Source organism: Cyanistes caeruleus, chromosome 3 (assembly GCF_971803275.1).
Source record: "Cyanistes caeruleus chromosome 3, bCyaCae1.hap1.1, whole genome shotgun sequence".
Lineage (NCBI taxonomy): Eukaryota > Metazoa > Chordata > Aves > Passeriformes > Paridae > Cyanistes > Cyanistes caeruleus.
The window spans coordinates 22,038,196-22,053,055 of NC_141703.1; the positions used below are offsets into that span (position 1 = coordinate 22,038,196).

At 32.5% G+C, this 14,860-nt stretch overlaps 1 protein-coding gene across 5 annotated transcripts in view; it reads left to right on the forward strand.

Annotated features, from left to right (window-relative positions):
- NLGN4X (neuroligin 4 X-linked) overlaps positions 1 to 14,860 on the forward strand; it is a 277,033-nt gene that overhangs the window by 197,884 nt on the left and 64,289 nt on the right. For 3 of the 5 annotated variants that reach the window (XM_086880154.1, XM_086880153.1, XM_023918305.2), the window contains 2 exons: positions 8,198 to 8,257; positions 11,786 to 11,938. In XM_086880154.1, coding sequence (XP_086736280.1) covers positions 8,198 to 8,257; positions 11,786 to 11,938 — 213 coding nt within the window. The remainder of the gene's footprint in view (positions 1 to 8,197; positions 8,258 to 11,785; positions 11,939 to 14,860) is intronic. The other 2 variants (XM_086880155.1, XM_086880156.1) reach the window with 1 other exon arrangement.

Here is a 14,860-nt window from a genome sequence, read left to right on the forward strand (position 1 = left end):
TTTGTGTGTAGATGAAGATGTCATTAAATGTAGTAGAGAAAATAACCTGAAAACATGGCTATATGCTAAAACCAAACCAAACTAACAAGCCAAACAAAAAGCCCAAAACCCACAAAAGTTTTTATTTCCATTGGATGTCTCATATGGACCTTCTCTTTACCTATAATTAACACTCCCAAGATTTCCAAATAAAAACTAGAGTGAAAGATCTAGTAAACATCAAAATATGGTGCCTAACTATCATCTATCACAATGGAATAAAATTATAGTTTCACAGGATCCACTGACATAACAAACACAATTTCTTCCTGAATTCTCCAAAGGCAACCACAAATTGAACTGGTCTTCAAAATGAGGAATTAAATAGCTTCATCAAATAATTGGATGTATTTTTAAGAGTTGATTATTCAATTCACAGCTTCCAGTGGCACCTACAAATGTCCAAAGGGAGAATTTGCACAAACAACTTTACCAGCCCTTATTAAATGCAGAGTGTGTGCTTGTGGTGTTCAGTTGTCTGAAGAGAAGGTTCATTCACAGTCATTTTAAATGGCACAAAGGTACTTATTTCTCTTAAGTGTATTTGAAAGTAATCACCCTTTAGTTACAGGTAGTATTAAGTCAACATTACTGAATACTTTCTGCAAATTCTACTTGTTTACATTAACTAGAATGGAGTTGCATCTAGGCTTGGGAATTTTGACTATAAATAAATGTTGAATTATCTTCTAATTATTGGTGACTTAATTGTAGGATACTCATGCCAAAAAACTTTTTCCAGTTTGCAGCTAATTGTCATCAACTTTTGTCTTTTACTGACTTGTCAGTATTAATATACTCTGAACAAACTTTGCAATGGGATTTTTAGATCCTACCAGTATATGGCCATGCTCCTCTGCCTTTTTGTGCACCAGCAGAGCATGGGAAACTGAGAAGTCCTTGACTTAAGACAAGCATTACTCAGTAACAACTAAAACATCAGTGTGTTATCAGCATAAATCTCATACTAAATTCAAAATACCACACTGTACAAGTTACTAGGAAGAAAATTAATTCTAACACAGCTGAAACTAGGACACAGCTTTACTTTCACAAGCGCATCACTTCAGCACAGAAATGTCAGCTATTTGAGGTCACTGCTATGCTTTCATACTGACAGTGTTTCAGCTGATGCTTGCACAGAAAAATACATGTTTTTTTTCAGAATTAATTTAACTATATGATAGTTTTATGGTTTTAACTAGTATTTTGTTATTGAATCAGTAAGCATTGCAGGCTTAGTCCAGTTTTCCATCAAATTAAAAAAAAAATTCAGTTACATTGATAGTGCAAGAGACACTTATCTGTTGGAGGTCACTGAAAGGATAGGCTTCACAGTGTCCTCTTTCTTTTGAGCCATTATGGATTGTTTTGTCAAAGCAATGTACTATATTTAGAACATGCTAAGTTCTAGTTAAGGTGCAACTTGCATGAAAAGAAACCCTTATAAAAACAATTGGTGAATTTATGTGGCTACCTCATTTCTATTTTAGTTATGACTCCTCTGAAATAATAATAATTTTACTAATACTAATATGAATTAAAAAAATATGGCAATTGTTAATTCAATGGCTTTAAAAATTATTCTTCTTGGTAATTTTTATTCAAAGCAATTTTAAGAGGTAAAAAGTGTGCCAAAATGAATTAACAGGGATCAAAATATAAAATTTATTCTTTTAATAAATTATTTTCCAGGATAAATAAATGCAATTTAAGTAAATACAAATATTTTCAGACAGGGAAATAACATTTAGGTGTGTTTCCTTCAGTAGCCATAATGAGTGTACAGTATAAGTTTCAGTGTTTATCTTCATCACAGACCTGTTTTTAACAATCTCCTTAAAATACATTGCTCACTTTCCAAAATGAAGTATGTAGGAAAACTTTGAAGTACAGTGAAAACTATGACAAAAGGGAAAGAAACTTAATTTTCCTAGTTACATAACTTAAATTTTTTTCTTTTATATCTTACATGGAATAAGATCTATTATCAGTTGTTTAACAGAGGATAGTATAATCAGCAGGTAGACCAGCCAAAATTTCATGTAACACCACCTCTCCTGAGTAATAGCTGTTGCTACTTCTTGTAAGCTCTTTTTGGTTCTAACTAGTAATCAAAATACATATTATCTATAGAGATAGTCTAAAGATTTTCCCTACCTCCGAATCTATAGATATTATAATTTCGTCATTGAGTTGAATCCATATCAGCATACCAGTGTGGAATAAACTTGTAAGGAAAGGAACTCCCATATCAATCACAGATCTAATAACTCTTACTAAATTATAGTGAATAATTGTATTCACAACATCCCTACTTCTGAGAAGTACTTGTAGTCTTCTGTAGAACTATAAGGGACACACTCTGTGTGACAATTCATATAGTCCATTGCCCTGAATTAACTTGTTGAAAAATAAAACCTCATTTAAAACATGGGAAAATGAGTGATGGACTGATTCAATGCCCTTACTGTTGTCCAGGGAAATATCTTGTGGGAAGCACATAATTTAGGGCATGGACTACTCATTATTTCTCTCTTTACTTGGTAGAACAATATTCAACATACTGCCATTTGTACAGTACTGTCCCGCTTTCATTGTACATGGAACAGTTAATGCCCAGAAAGATGCAAGCAATTTGTGTAATCATGTAACTGAAACCTATAGGCAATATTGAGTACAGAATTAAGGTAATATAAAAATTTCATATTTTTTATGCAACCTCTTTTTCAACTTCAGAATGATTCTTTTTCAATAGATTTTTTATTGGCTCTCTGAAATGATTTGAAAAAGCTTGGGAAATAGCATTTTCTTTTTGATTTAATCCTTGCTAATGCATGGAACACAAAACTATAGGGATTTCAGCTGATTTTTCTTTACAGTCCATCCAATTCTGGATATCACACAAAATTGTCCTTTAGTTCTCTTTTCTTGAAAAGGAACATTTTTTGGATATACAATAACATCTATGTGTTTTCTCTGGAATCCAAATAATTTTTTTGTGTGTGTTGCAGCTGGTGTGATTAAGAGCATGAATTCAATGATGTTGCATGTTCCTTAGTTTAATGTTGCTGCTTTACACTTGCAACCCAAATGGTTTTGTTTTATTGTTATTAATGGCATTAGAATAATGGCTATTTTAATCGTGTGTTTTCTACTATTCAGTGACAATATAGGAATTAAAACAAAACTAAACACCCACACATGATGCCATTATCCAGTAAAGAGTTAGAATAATAGTTATTTAAATCTAGGAAATAGGAATATATTTTTCTTTCTTTGATTAAATGAACAGACTTCCAAACAGGTATATAATTGGTATATAAAGGTATATTGCCTGCCCTGGTGATATTTTCTAACATAGGGGATCCACAGTCAACTTCTATATTACTTTAGCAAGTGGAAATTCTAAACAATCATTTTCCTCCACTCTATTTGAAATGTCAAATGCCTCATTTGATCTTTCTTCAGCTGCCAAATTAGAACTTCTTGTTGCAACTATAAAGGTAGCTGTAGAGCCTTGGACATAGGGATGAGCTGTGTACAGTGTTATGACAGGCAAACAGCCCCATTATGGTCCCCTATTTTTGGACATGAAATGACTCAAGTCTTGCACACTTGGTGAGACTTAAAGCAGAGTTATCCCACCAGCCTTAGGAGAAATGCTGAAAGGAAATTTTGCTTTTTGAATGCTGTCTTGAGACTCTAATGAACTGTTGACTTGACCTGATTGTAAAATTATAATAGTTTTCATGGGAGTGGAAAACAAGAGCTTTAAAGTTCTATTGAAATGGCTTTATAAATAAGACATATTACTGAGAGAATGACTATTAAATCCTGTATTAATCTGGTTTGAGCTGGAAATTTCCAGAAGGTTAAGCGTGTGCTATGTGAAACTAGGAGGTCATACAACTAATAATGTGATGTGTGATTTCTGAAAACTGAGACCTTTTCCAAATTTAAATGGGGTCAAAAGGTATACTATGTGACAGATGGAGCAATTGCATATAAAATGCAAAGAAATGGAATCAGCTTAAGCAGTTGTGGATGATTTTTTCTGCCATTAGAGCATTTTTTTCTGCATTAGAGGCTTCAGAGTGAATATCTAATATGCAAGCCTGGTAAATTGCATGCATGGGACCTGCCTATATTACATATGTGATTGATATTATTTGAATGGAGGAAGATGTAGCATAAATTGTCAATACAACTGGGGCAACTTACAAAACAAGAAAATCTGTTTCTGAAAGAGATTTTTATTCATTATGGAAAGGAAATGTGAGCCAGGTGAAATGCTTACAGCAGGGTGACTTCTTCATTTTTGATAGAATTGTGCATGGCATTGAGAACAAATCTGGGAATACAAGATGACTGTGCATCCATAGATAAATGAAATCAACTACTTTTTAATAGTTTATTAACACATGGATCAGTGTTTCAAAATCAAAACCTTTTAGAGATGTTTGCTGACTTAATGTTTACAGCTGCATTGCTTGCCGTGCTTCTTAGCGAGGAAAAAAGTAGCCCACATGAAACCCTCCTTTGTTATAACCATATTGAGCTCTTTTCAAAACAGCTTATCTATGTGTATATATATGAAAAAGAAGCAGTTTCTGGCAGACAAAAACCCTTTGCAAAAGAGGATTGACAAAGTTCAATAATGCATTGCACCATCCTCTTCTCACTCAACAGTGAGTGGAATAGTAGGACAAAAGGAAAGAGCTCACCTGGCCTTTAATATTTGCATTACAAAGTAACATCCTTTTCTAGTAATTGTCATTAAGATATTCTTCTAAAACATGAATCTTTTTACAAATGTATTCTTCAGTAGAGCTATGCTATCTATGATGTATTTAAGATATGTATTTCAATAGTTCCCAGCCTTGACCATTTGGGGGAAAAAAAATATCCCATCCCATCCTATTTACATTTTGAAACATTTTTCTCTGTTACTTTTCAGTATCATGAAAAATGAAACACAAACTTTAAAAACCAAGATCTCTGGTCAAACACCAGTCTAGTTAATAGAGATACTCAGGAAATTCAGTCTTTAATGCACTAGATCATTGCTACTACTACTACTACTGGGTCCTGGGTTGCTGTTGAAATTTACTATCCATGTTTCATGTGGGATGAATGAGTAAACAGTTCTTAGTCTGCAGAAGGGCCAAATCCTATAATACAGTGATAATATTTACTTGATATATGGGAACTGAAGGTTAAAATTGCTGCTCCCATGATTTGGGATAAGGAGAATATGAAATATAGGAAAAAAATTGCCCCAACTGTGAGCACTCACACAAGAAGCCCCAAAGCAGAGCGATATGTTGATCTGTGGGACAATCAGCTGTTGCAGGCAGCAATTTTTCTCAGCAATGGGAGTTTCTGAATCATAATTCCGTTCAGTCTCCTAGATTAATGCAACCTTAAGCTAACCTTAGAGGCATAGCAACTTTTTTTTATCTTATGACAGGGATTACCATATTTTTTAAAAAGTTTAAGGACAAATGAATTGACATTTTTAATAAAAAAACCTAACATGGCTGGAAAATTCAAATTTTTGCTCTCTGGGTGAGATATTATGTTTCTGGAAGTTTATATTTTTGAAAGATTCATATAATTTTTCTAAGCAATGCTCCTGAGTATTTTAGGTGGTTTTGGAGCTACTGAAATAATTCCAGCAATAACATCTGTTCTCCTCAGACTCTTTCACACTAACAGTATTACCCATATGATTTCTATCAGAAATTGTGTCCAGGGCAGTGATGGTCCCCCTGTACTCAGAACTGGTGAGGCTGCACCTCAAATCCTGTCCCCATTTCATTGGGAAGCACATTAAGGAAAAAATCCTTGCTATATGTTATTGATATGTGTATTGAAGATTTTGGGGTGAGATAATACCCAAACTAAAATGTTTTGGGACACAACTACTTCTTTCACTCAAAAATACTTGAAATAGGGATTAGAGTCCTAATAATTGTATACACAATTTTTGTCTACAGGTACTGCATATATAGGGTCACAGTGATTTTGATACTTTTAATTCATAGGAATAAAAAATATGTAGTAGTTGATTTTATATTTGCCATATGATAACCATATTTTTCATCAAACAATTAAAAGACTGCATCCCTGGGGAAACTAGTATTGAAATTTTTTATGTGTGTTCAAACTTGCGTCTATATGTATTCATTGCCTATAAATAACTATTTCTCATAAATATTTTACATGAATCAAAAATAGTTTAAGTTCAAGGTTGAATACTTAGTTTATTTAAATACAAAATTAACTTTGCTTGTGTATCACCTGAGAAAGTATTCAACCTTGACTGGGCTATAAGTAATTTGGAACAATATTGAATAACAGGACAAAACATGGATGATGACTGAGTTTATGAGCCTGTATTTATTACTTCTGAAAGAAATTAGAGATTAGAGAACATCTATATTTCATTGACAGAGATATTTTACCTACTTAATTATGTACTGGATATATATAATGAATCCCCTGAAATACTGCGTGAACAATATCTTTTGTACAACAAAAATATTGTTGCTTTTGTACAACAGCACTGAAGATGGAGACTGTACGTGGAGAAAGAGTATTGGTCACTGCTTTTCACATCATCACTGCATGCATAGTGGCAGTGCTTCCAGAAAATGCTGGTAGAAAATGTGTATCTGGAAGACAAACTAGTACACTGATCACAAAACCATATATATTAAAAAATGTTAATACTTCAGTAATAATAAAGACATTCTGTCTTACAATCGTGGACTATGATTAAATTGAAACCTTGGATTATGAGGGGTATAATAATAGTTAAAAAGTAAAATATACTTAGGAAAATAAAAGGAGTAAATGTTTTTTTTTAAAAATATGATGTATCTGTGACAAATTTAGACTTCATATGCGAACAAGTTAAAAGTATGGTGTTCTTTTTCAGCATGTCCTGAAAAGGCACTTCAAAATAAAATTCAGCAAAATAATGATTAGCATGCTTAGATGATTTTATTGCTTTAGTAACCATGTTAATTTCTCAGCTAAATTATAAACTGAGTTTCCCATTCCTATTTTCACTCTGTATCAAGTAACTATTTACATTACAGAGGGCTACTTGCTATGGGAATATGCACAGGATAAGGCTGTGTGCAAGGATAGCTCGGTGTATTTTTATTTTTTAGTCAGAAAACAGAAGTATTGGTCAAGGATGAGAATGGAGAAAACTATGCTCCCATAAGCACAGGCTATTATGACATGTATGTGCATAAATGTGTGTGTGCACGCCTGTATGTGTGTGTGCATGTGAACGCCTCAAAAGTATTTTTAGAAAGCATATTGAATGCAAATTAAAATATTCTTTACTGAATCTTCTAATATTCTTTACTGAATCTTCTAATAAAGAAATGCAAGTTCTTTATCATGGTAAGTAAACTTTTTCAGTTAATATTTAGGTTTTTCTAAAGAGCATGAAATGTGGTATATTTTGAACCAAGGCTGGTTTTGGACCAGTTTCATGTCTGAGGTCAACTCAACTCTGCTTCAGTTTCGTTTACAGTTTTGTTTTAAATATCTTTTTTGCTCATATGGGAAGCAAAAATAAATTCTAAGGAGGTCTTTATTGTTTGTCTTGGTCCAGTCAAGTTGTATAAAACTCAAATGATAATTTTGTTTGCATTAGTTCCATCCAAAATTCAGGTTGTGGATATTTTAAAATTAATTTTAATGAGGATGAATAAAATGTTAAGTCATTGAAGAAAATAACTGAAGGTATTATTTCCTCAAGGTTACAGAACAGAATAAAAAAAAATTGCATTTCTTATGTAAAAACATGATTTGATGATTTTTAACATACTTTTTTTGGTTTATATTATTCTTTTTTAATAGCACAATCATTTGTTTTTTTTGAAGAAATCACTTTTAACTAAAGTACTGCATTGCCACTGAATATGATACATTTTTTCAAATATTTTCAATTTGTTCTTCTTGACATTTTATGTTTATGTGCAGTTTGCATCTTTTTTGTTTTTCAATTTCAAATGTAACAGATTTTGACATTTTTGTTACATTTTTTGTGCTAGTGGTTTTTTATTTTTGAGAACCTGCTGGTTTTGAATTCTCTTTTTTCCCTTTATTCTCCTCCTCAATATGATCCCAGGAGCCAACACAAAGAAAAGCGCAGATGATATAACCAGTAATGATCGTGGTGAAGATGAAGGTATTTTTTGTTTTTTCAAAGCCTGACCCTGATGCATGAACATAAACTTTTCAATTTTTTGTTATAATAAGAATGATTATTGTTATTATTATTGCTGTTATTTCAACATGATTTTTAGTCCCTTATTTGCAGAAGCTCACATCAGTGTGCTTCTTTATTTTCTTCTTTAGAATTTCCTTTGATTGTTTTTCTTTTTAAAATCTGAATTAGCATATAGATGACTGCAGTTCCTCCGTGACATAGGTGTAAAGTTTATTCCTAAATATGTGTGAAGTAACATAAATGTTATTTGAAACCACATTTTTTTTTCCCCTCTATTCTTTCTTAGGTTGAGAAAATGGAATTTAAAAACATGCATGTGCTCTTTTCCCTCCTACACATATTGTATATTGATTTGTTTGAAATTCATGAAAAAATTCACATATATCTTTCCTTTCACTTCCACTGTTTCCCCAGTGCACATGCTGTACATTGATGCAGTTGAATTGTACTTTGTCTTTGCTATTTTTATTTACTTATTTTTTTTTTTCTCACAGGATGTGGTTTATTTCAGGACACACAAATAAAGGAAGCTGTTGATGTTGCTTTATTGTTTATTTTTCTGTAATCAGCTAGCCTCTGAAACACTTTCATTCTGACTGACCGCGTTCCCACTGAAATCAGTAACAATCATTTTCATTGACTTCTTTCAAAGTTGGATTGGGCTTCCTGAAAGGACATGATAAAAGTTGACAGTGAAGTACCCCAACAAAGTTTTAGATGAAAACACTTTATTTTTTCTCTTGCCTGGATGCAGCAAATCTATTTAGAATACACCAAAATAGAAAGAAGTCATGAAATCTTCCTCTATTCTCATCTGTCCTTTCCATTAAATTTACACCATCAGTTTATATGTATTTACCAAATTAAGAAAAAAAACATTTTCAAATTAAATGAGAAAATAAAAAGCCCAGGGTAGTTTATTGGTCTGGCTTCAAAGCAACATGTTTATTAATCCTCTCATGCTTGGCCAATCAAAAGTGCTATTCCACATGCTTTTTATTGCTGTTTTCTCCCATCTGAAAAAATTTCAAATTACTTTGAAGGATATATCCTCTCTATTTCCCTTAGAATCATACACACTGCAGTGAGGATACTATCACCCCTTTTTCCTGGGAGTTCAGATTTATTGTAGCAACTCTGGCTATATGTAAAATACCGTAATAAAAACCTCAGGTCTTTTTGATTCACACTGGTTGAACTCTACTACACCATTCACTTCTGAATTACACTTTTTCTTACAACACAGAGGTACTGTGCAGAATACACAATTAAAATTACTCTGTTATGTTCTGATTATCACCTTCCTATTTCTGTGCAAAGTAGGCTTTTTTAAAATGATGGTGTTATGATTTCTATACCAAATTCTTACGTTACTTTTAAAGTAAAGGGCAAATAACAAGCAAAACCAAAGTTAAAATTATTTTAAAAATAAATACTGGATTATGAACACATTATTATTTGGCCTTTTTTAAAATTTATAAAATGTTAGGATTTCATGATTAGCAAGGGTATCCACTTTAGATCTAAGCATATAAAGCATCAAGTTAATTTCTTTATGTTGAGGATAATGATGGTCCCATTGAATGTGAAGGGGAAACCTTCTATTGATTTCATGAGTGAAAGATTCTACCCTGAGGTAGAACTAGGTAATGAGAAAAGATTAAATACAAAAAATCATGTCATGAGACTTTGGGAGAGAAGGGGAAGGCAATTCAGCAGCACAAATAATTCTGTTAAATAATTGCTGCTTTCAGGTTCTTTGAGAGCTTAGCTGTGCCTTCAGAGAAGAGGAACTTTTATGTACTTTGCTGAAAATGCTGACAATAAAAAATAAAATAAATAGATCCACTAGAACGTACCTCGTTGCTTTAAATTATCTGTTTAATTGCTGTACCACTCTTATAGTCACAACTATTAAAAAGATCTTATCACAAAAACTTTAGTTCTGCTGCTCAAGTAAAACGTTTAAAATACAGCATGTAAGAATGTATCTTTTTGTAGAAAGAAGGCAGAATCATTGACAAGCCATAAACTCTGACAAGTAGACAGGTGAGCATTGCAGCCTGGACATTCCTGAACTCAGCTGGAAATCTGTGGTATTTAAGGTAGTGTATAATACAATACACATGACTAAAGCAAAAATGAGACACAAGAATATGATAGTCAAAATTTACCTTTAAGTATGCTCTAACTAGTTACACATATATAAAAACACTGACTATCTGGTACCTCATTGCTGATCACATTTTTTGTCTCAATATTTCCTAACAAGCCTGTGGGGAGGGAAAATGTTTGGAAAGGTTTTAAACCCAGATCCCTCACCTGTAGATATTTAGCTCAGCTTTTTCTTTCTCCACTCTTCAACATATGCCTATCCAAAAGATTTTTTTAAAAACCTGGTTGAATAATCAGTCTCCTTTTCCTTGTGTGTTGTACTATTGAAAGAAGCGCTCTGATTCCATGCAGATACACTGAATTATTTGTAAAAGATTTGTATATCTAATGGCAGCTTTCTGAATTGCCCTCTATGCAGGAGCTTAGCCTCTCTTCACACTGTTTTTGTAGAGAAGAGAAGTTCCAGATTTAGGTATTCTGAATTATCACTGGCATCAAGAGCCTAACTTTTTAGATTAATCTGGTCCCAAATATGGCCCAGTAACTGATAGCACATCTTTATAACTCACTATTAAATGTGTAATATCAATTTCATTTAACTTTCATTTAGAGTTAAAGACCCAGCTGTTTACCTTTTTAAAAGTAGTCAGGAATTTTCTACATATACAAAATATCGGCAATACCTTTAACTCAAGGCTGTTCTTTGAGGCTTAGCTGCTACCAGACCAGGAAAAGTGAAACACAAAAGACATAATTTGATTTAAATACAAAAAATCTTGTCCATGAATTCACATAAATCCTCTCTGTTTGTTAAGTCCTAAGCTGTTTAAAAGAAGGTACAGTCTACTATATTTTCTTCTCCCAAAACAGATAGACTTTGTGATATTATCTCTTACTGAACTATTGGGAATATAATTTCAATAATTAGAAATTTCCCATGAGAAATGGGAAAGTATGGATCATTACTATAATTTTGTTATTAGATGCACAGATATTTCTAAATTGGTATGCATTTGAATCCAAACATTCTAAAAAAAAATTCTAAAAAATTCTAAAAAAAAATTCTAAAAAGAATTCATAATTTGCTTTTTTCGGCTTTAAGATATTTTTATTAAAATCAATTTTCTTGTAATACTGAATGCATTTGAAGTGTTATGACATGATTTTAGAAGAAATAGTATTTTAAATTTTAATTTATATATATTAGGCTTGTAGGATGATCCTGAAATGTATAAGCTAGTGGGTATAATGGTGGTGACATTGAAAACGTAAGAAATAATGAAAACTGTTTTTCATTATGAAAAATTGATAATGCTATTTTCCTTATGTTTTTATTACTTTATTGTGTTTTCCTTACTTGAACTTTTTCAGACATTCATGATCAGAACAGCAAGAAACCCGTTATGGTCTACATCCATGGTGGATCTTACATGGAGGGTACTGGAAATATGATTGATGGCAGCATTCTTGCAAGTTATGGAAATGTCATTGTTGTCACTATCAATTACAGGCTGGGGGTTTTAGGTAAGTGACTCTTTACTTCATAGAAATACTTGCATACAAGTATTTGATTGCTGAATTTTTCCACTGATAAATCATAGATATTTGGCTCAGTTATGATTTTAAAACAGAACAATCTCAATGATGGATTTTGAATTCTGTCCATTTTTTATGGAAACTGGGCTAAACTACATTATTTTTGACAATTTCCTTCACCTTGGAGAGAAATGACTGGAAATGCATAATATTTTGAGAACTTGTATCTTTTGCTTAAAAAATTTCCATGTCTAAAAAAAAAGCAAATAAGAAGGTCAATCAAGAATGAGCACTCAGTTTTAAAACAGTTGGTAATGACAAGAAGAAGGAAAGTGTTACTATTTATCTGTATTTATTATTTTTGTGTGCAAATTAGTTTTTAGAGATACATACAAAAAATGAAAGGCCATATACACTGATGAAATTTGTGTTGCTGGTAATAGTCAATCACAAGGTTTAAAGGTGTACAGTGACCTTATCTTCAAAAATATAAGAAAGTCCATAATCATGGTACATAGCATGTACCAAGCCTTTGTCCAAAATAAAGTTTATTTCTTTATTTAGATTGTGCTTTTCCATAGAAAAATAAAATCTAAAAAATGGGAGAAAATGGAAGACATTAGAAATATTTGTAATCTTAGTGAAAAAGCTATGCTATCTATGGTTTGTATAGAATAGCATACAGAATGTTCAAATGTTCATATTTCTGGCATTTTAGATACACAGGACAAAATACAGTAATTTTGTTTGTATATCTTTTTACAAGGATTTTTGAACTTGTTTTTATTAATAGCATCATAAAAAGTGATCTATGTTCATGGCATGTACTGTTTTGGAGCACAGAAGACTTCTTTTGCTGAGTTATCTGTTCAAGTTGTTCATGTGTTTCAACAACTTTATAGTTCATCAGAGTACTGGGAGGTTTTTTTTCCTGTCCCTGATTTTGAGTATTCATTAAATACCAAAGAGTATTTTTTTCCATGATGGAAACACATTTAAATGTAAAGCCAGAAATATAAAAATATATTTTGGTATATTTATGCATATGAGTCTTGGTACTCAGAAACATCCAAACAAAACAAAACAAAATAAAACAAAACAAAACAAAACAAAAAAACTGGACAAATAAGAGGAACCGAAGAACTGAAGACACTAGAAAAGAAATCGTTGTTTTGGTTGTCAAACAACATGTATACCCAGAATATTGGTAGTAGTTATTTACCTGTAAAAAAAAATATTTAATGCATCTCTTTAAAAGGTTTTCTCTTGGTTTCTTAAAACTAACATTGTTAAAGGATACAGATGAGTATAAGCATCTATAAGTGGTTCAAAATGTTTCATTGTCTCTCTGTAATTTATAAATCTAAAGGGAAAAGTGCAATATTTGCATTGGTGAACTCCTATTTCATGTATTTATATTGAAAAAAACCAAAATAGAAGTAAGAGTCAAAATGCTATTTTTTTAAATTGTGGCATTTGGGAAAAAAGACACAAAATGGGGATTTATATGAGAAACAGGAGAGTAATAGTTGTCAGGATTTTAAATGGACTACAGTGACATTAAATATTGCTTCTCAAAGTGTAACTTTCAAGAGTATGAAACTCATTCTTTATTACAAAAGTCTGTTTGAGTTAGTAAAACAGAAGATATTCAGAAAATATGTAAATACTTAAAAATTGGAGGAATTCAGTTTTATGAATATATTTACATTTTTTCTTCCTGAGTAAAATGTAAATGTGATCATTGAAAACTCATCAGGTTCTCCCTGGACATAGGAAGATATTCCATGTATTTTTGACTTCCTTCATAAGTTAAAAATAAATATAAAGAAAACAAAAATTTCTTCAGAAAAACAACCATGTGGAAAACAGACATGACTATCCATAAGAGTTAAAAAAGTAGCATAATTATTATAACATACAGTTTGAATATCAGCAATATTTGTATCCATTTCTTCTAGTTTGGGTTACTGAAGGACAAATTTCAATTAATCTGGTGTCAGTGGTGGTTGATTTGTAAGTGCATACACAAAGTCAGATAAAAACTTCTTGTTAATCACAGAGAGGTGTAATTCTATCACTATTATCTCACCCTGTAATGAGGAATTATACATTGAATTGATTACAGGGGAAATGCTAAATTCCTCTGGAAAATTCTCACAAATGGACATGAATACTGGCTCTCATACTCTCTAAATGTTAGTACTGTTCTTGAAGCACATAAAATTACTTTTCTTTCAGTCTATAGTGTGCCATTAATAGCAGTAGATAGAAAAAGTATTAGTACCACATAGATAGGCACTGGATGAGCTTAGACAGACAATCATAGAACCAAAAAATGTATTGGGTTGAAAAAGACCTTCCAAGGCCATCCAATCCAACCCTGATGTCATGGGAAGGGACAGCTGTTACATCAGGTTGCTCAAAGGTCCATCCAACCTGACCTTGAACAATTCCGATGATGAGGCATCCGCAACTTCTCTAGGCAACCTCTTCCAGTGTCTCCCAACCCTCATAACAAATAATTTCTTTTGCCCCCTGCCCTGCCACTGTAGGCCTGGTTAAAATTTTCTCCATCTTTCTTGTAAACACCCTTTGTATATTGCAAGGCCTCAGTAAGGTCTCCTAGGAGCATTTTCTTCTCCAGGTTGGACAGTCCCATTTCAGCTTTTCTGACCATTTTTGTGGCCCTCCTCTGGACCTACCTTAACAGGTCCGTGTCTTTCTTGTGCTGGGGACCCCAGAGCTGGATACAGCACTCCAGATGGGGTTCTACAAGACCAGAATATAAGGACAGGAACACCTCCATCAACAATGCTTTTGATGCAGCCCAGGACGTGGTTAGCTTTCTGGGCTGCAAGTGCGTGTTTCTGTCTCTTGTCCAGTATTTTCATCCACCATTATCCCCAA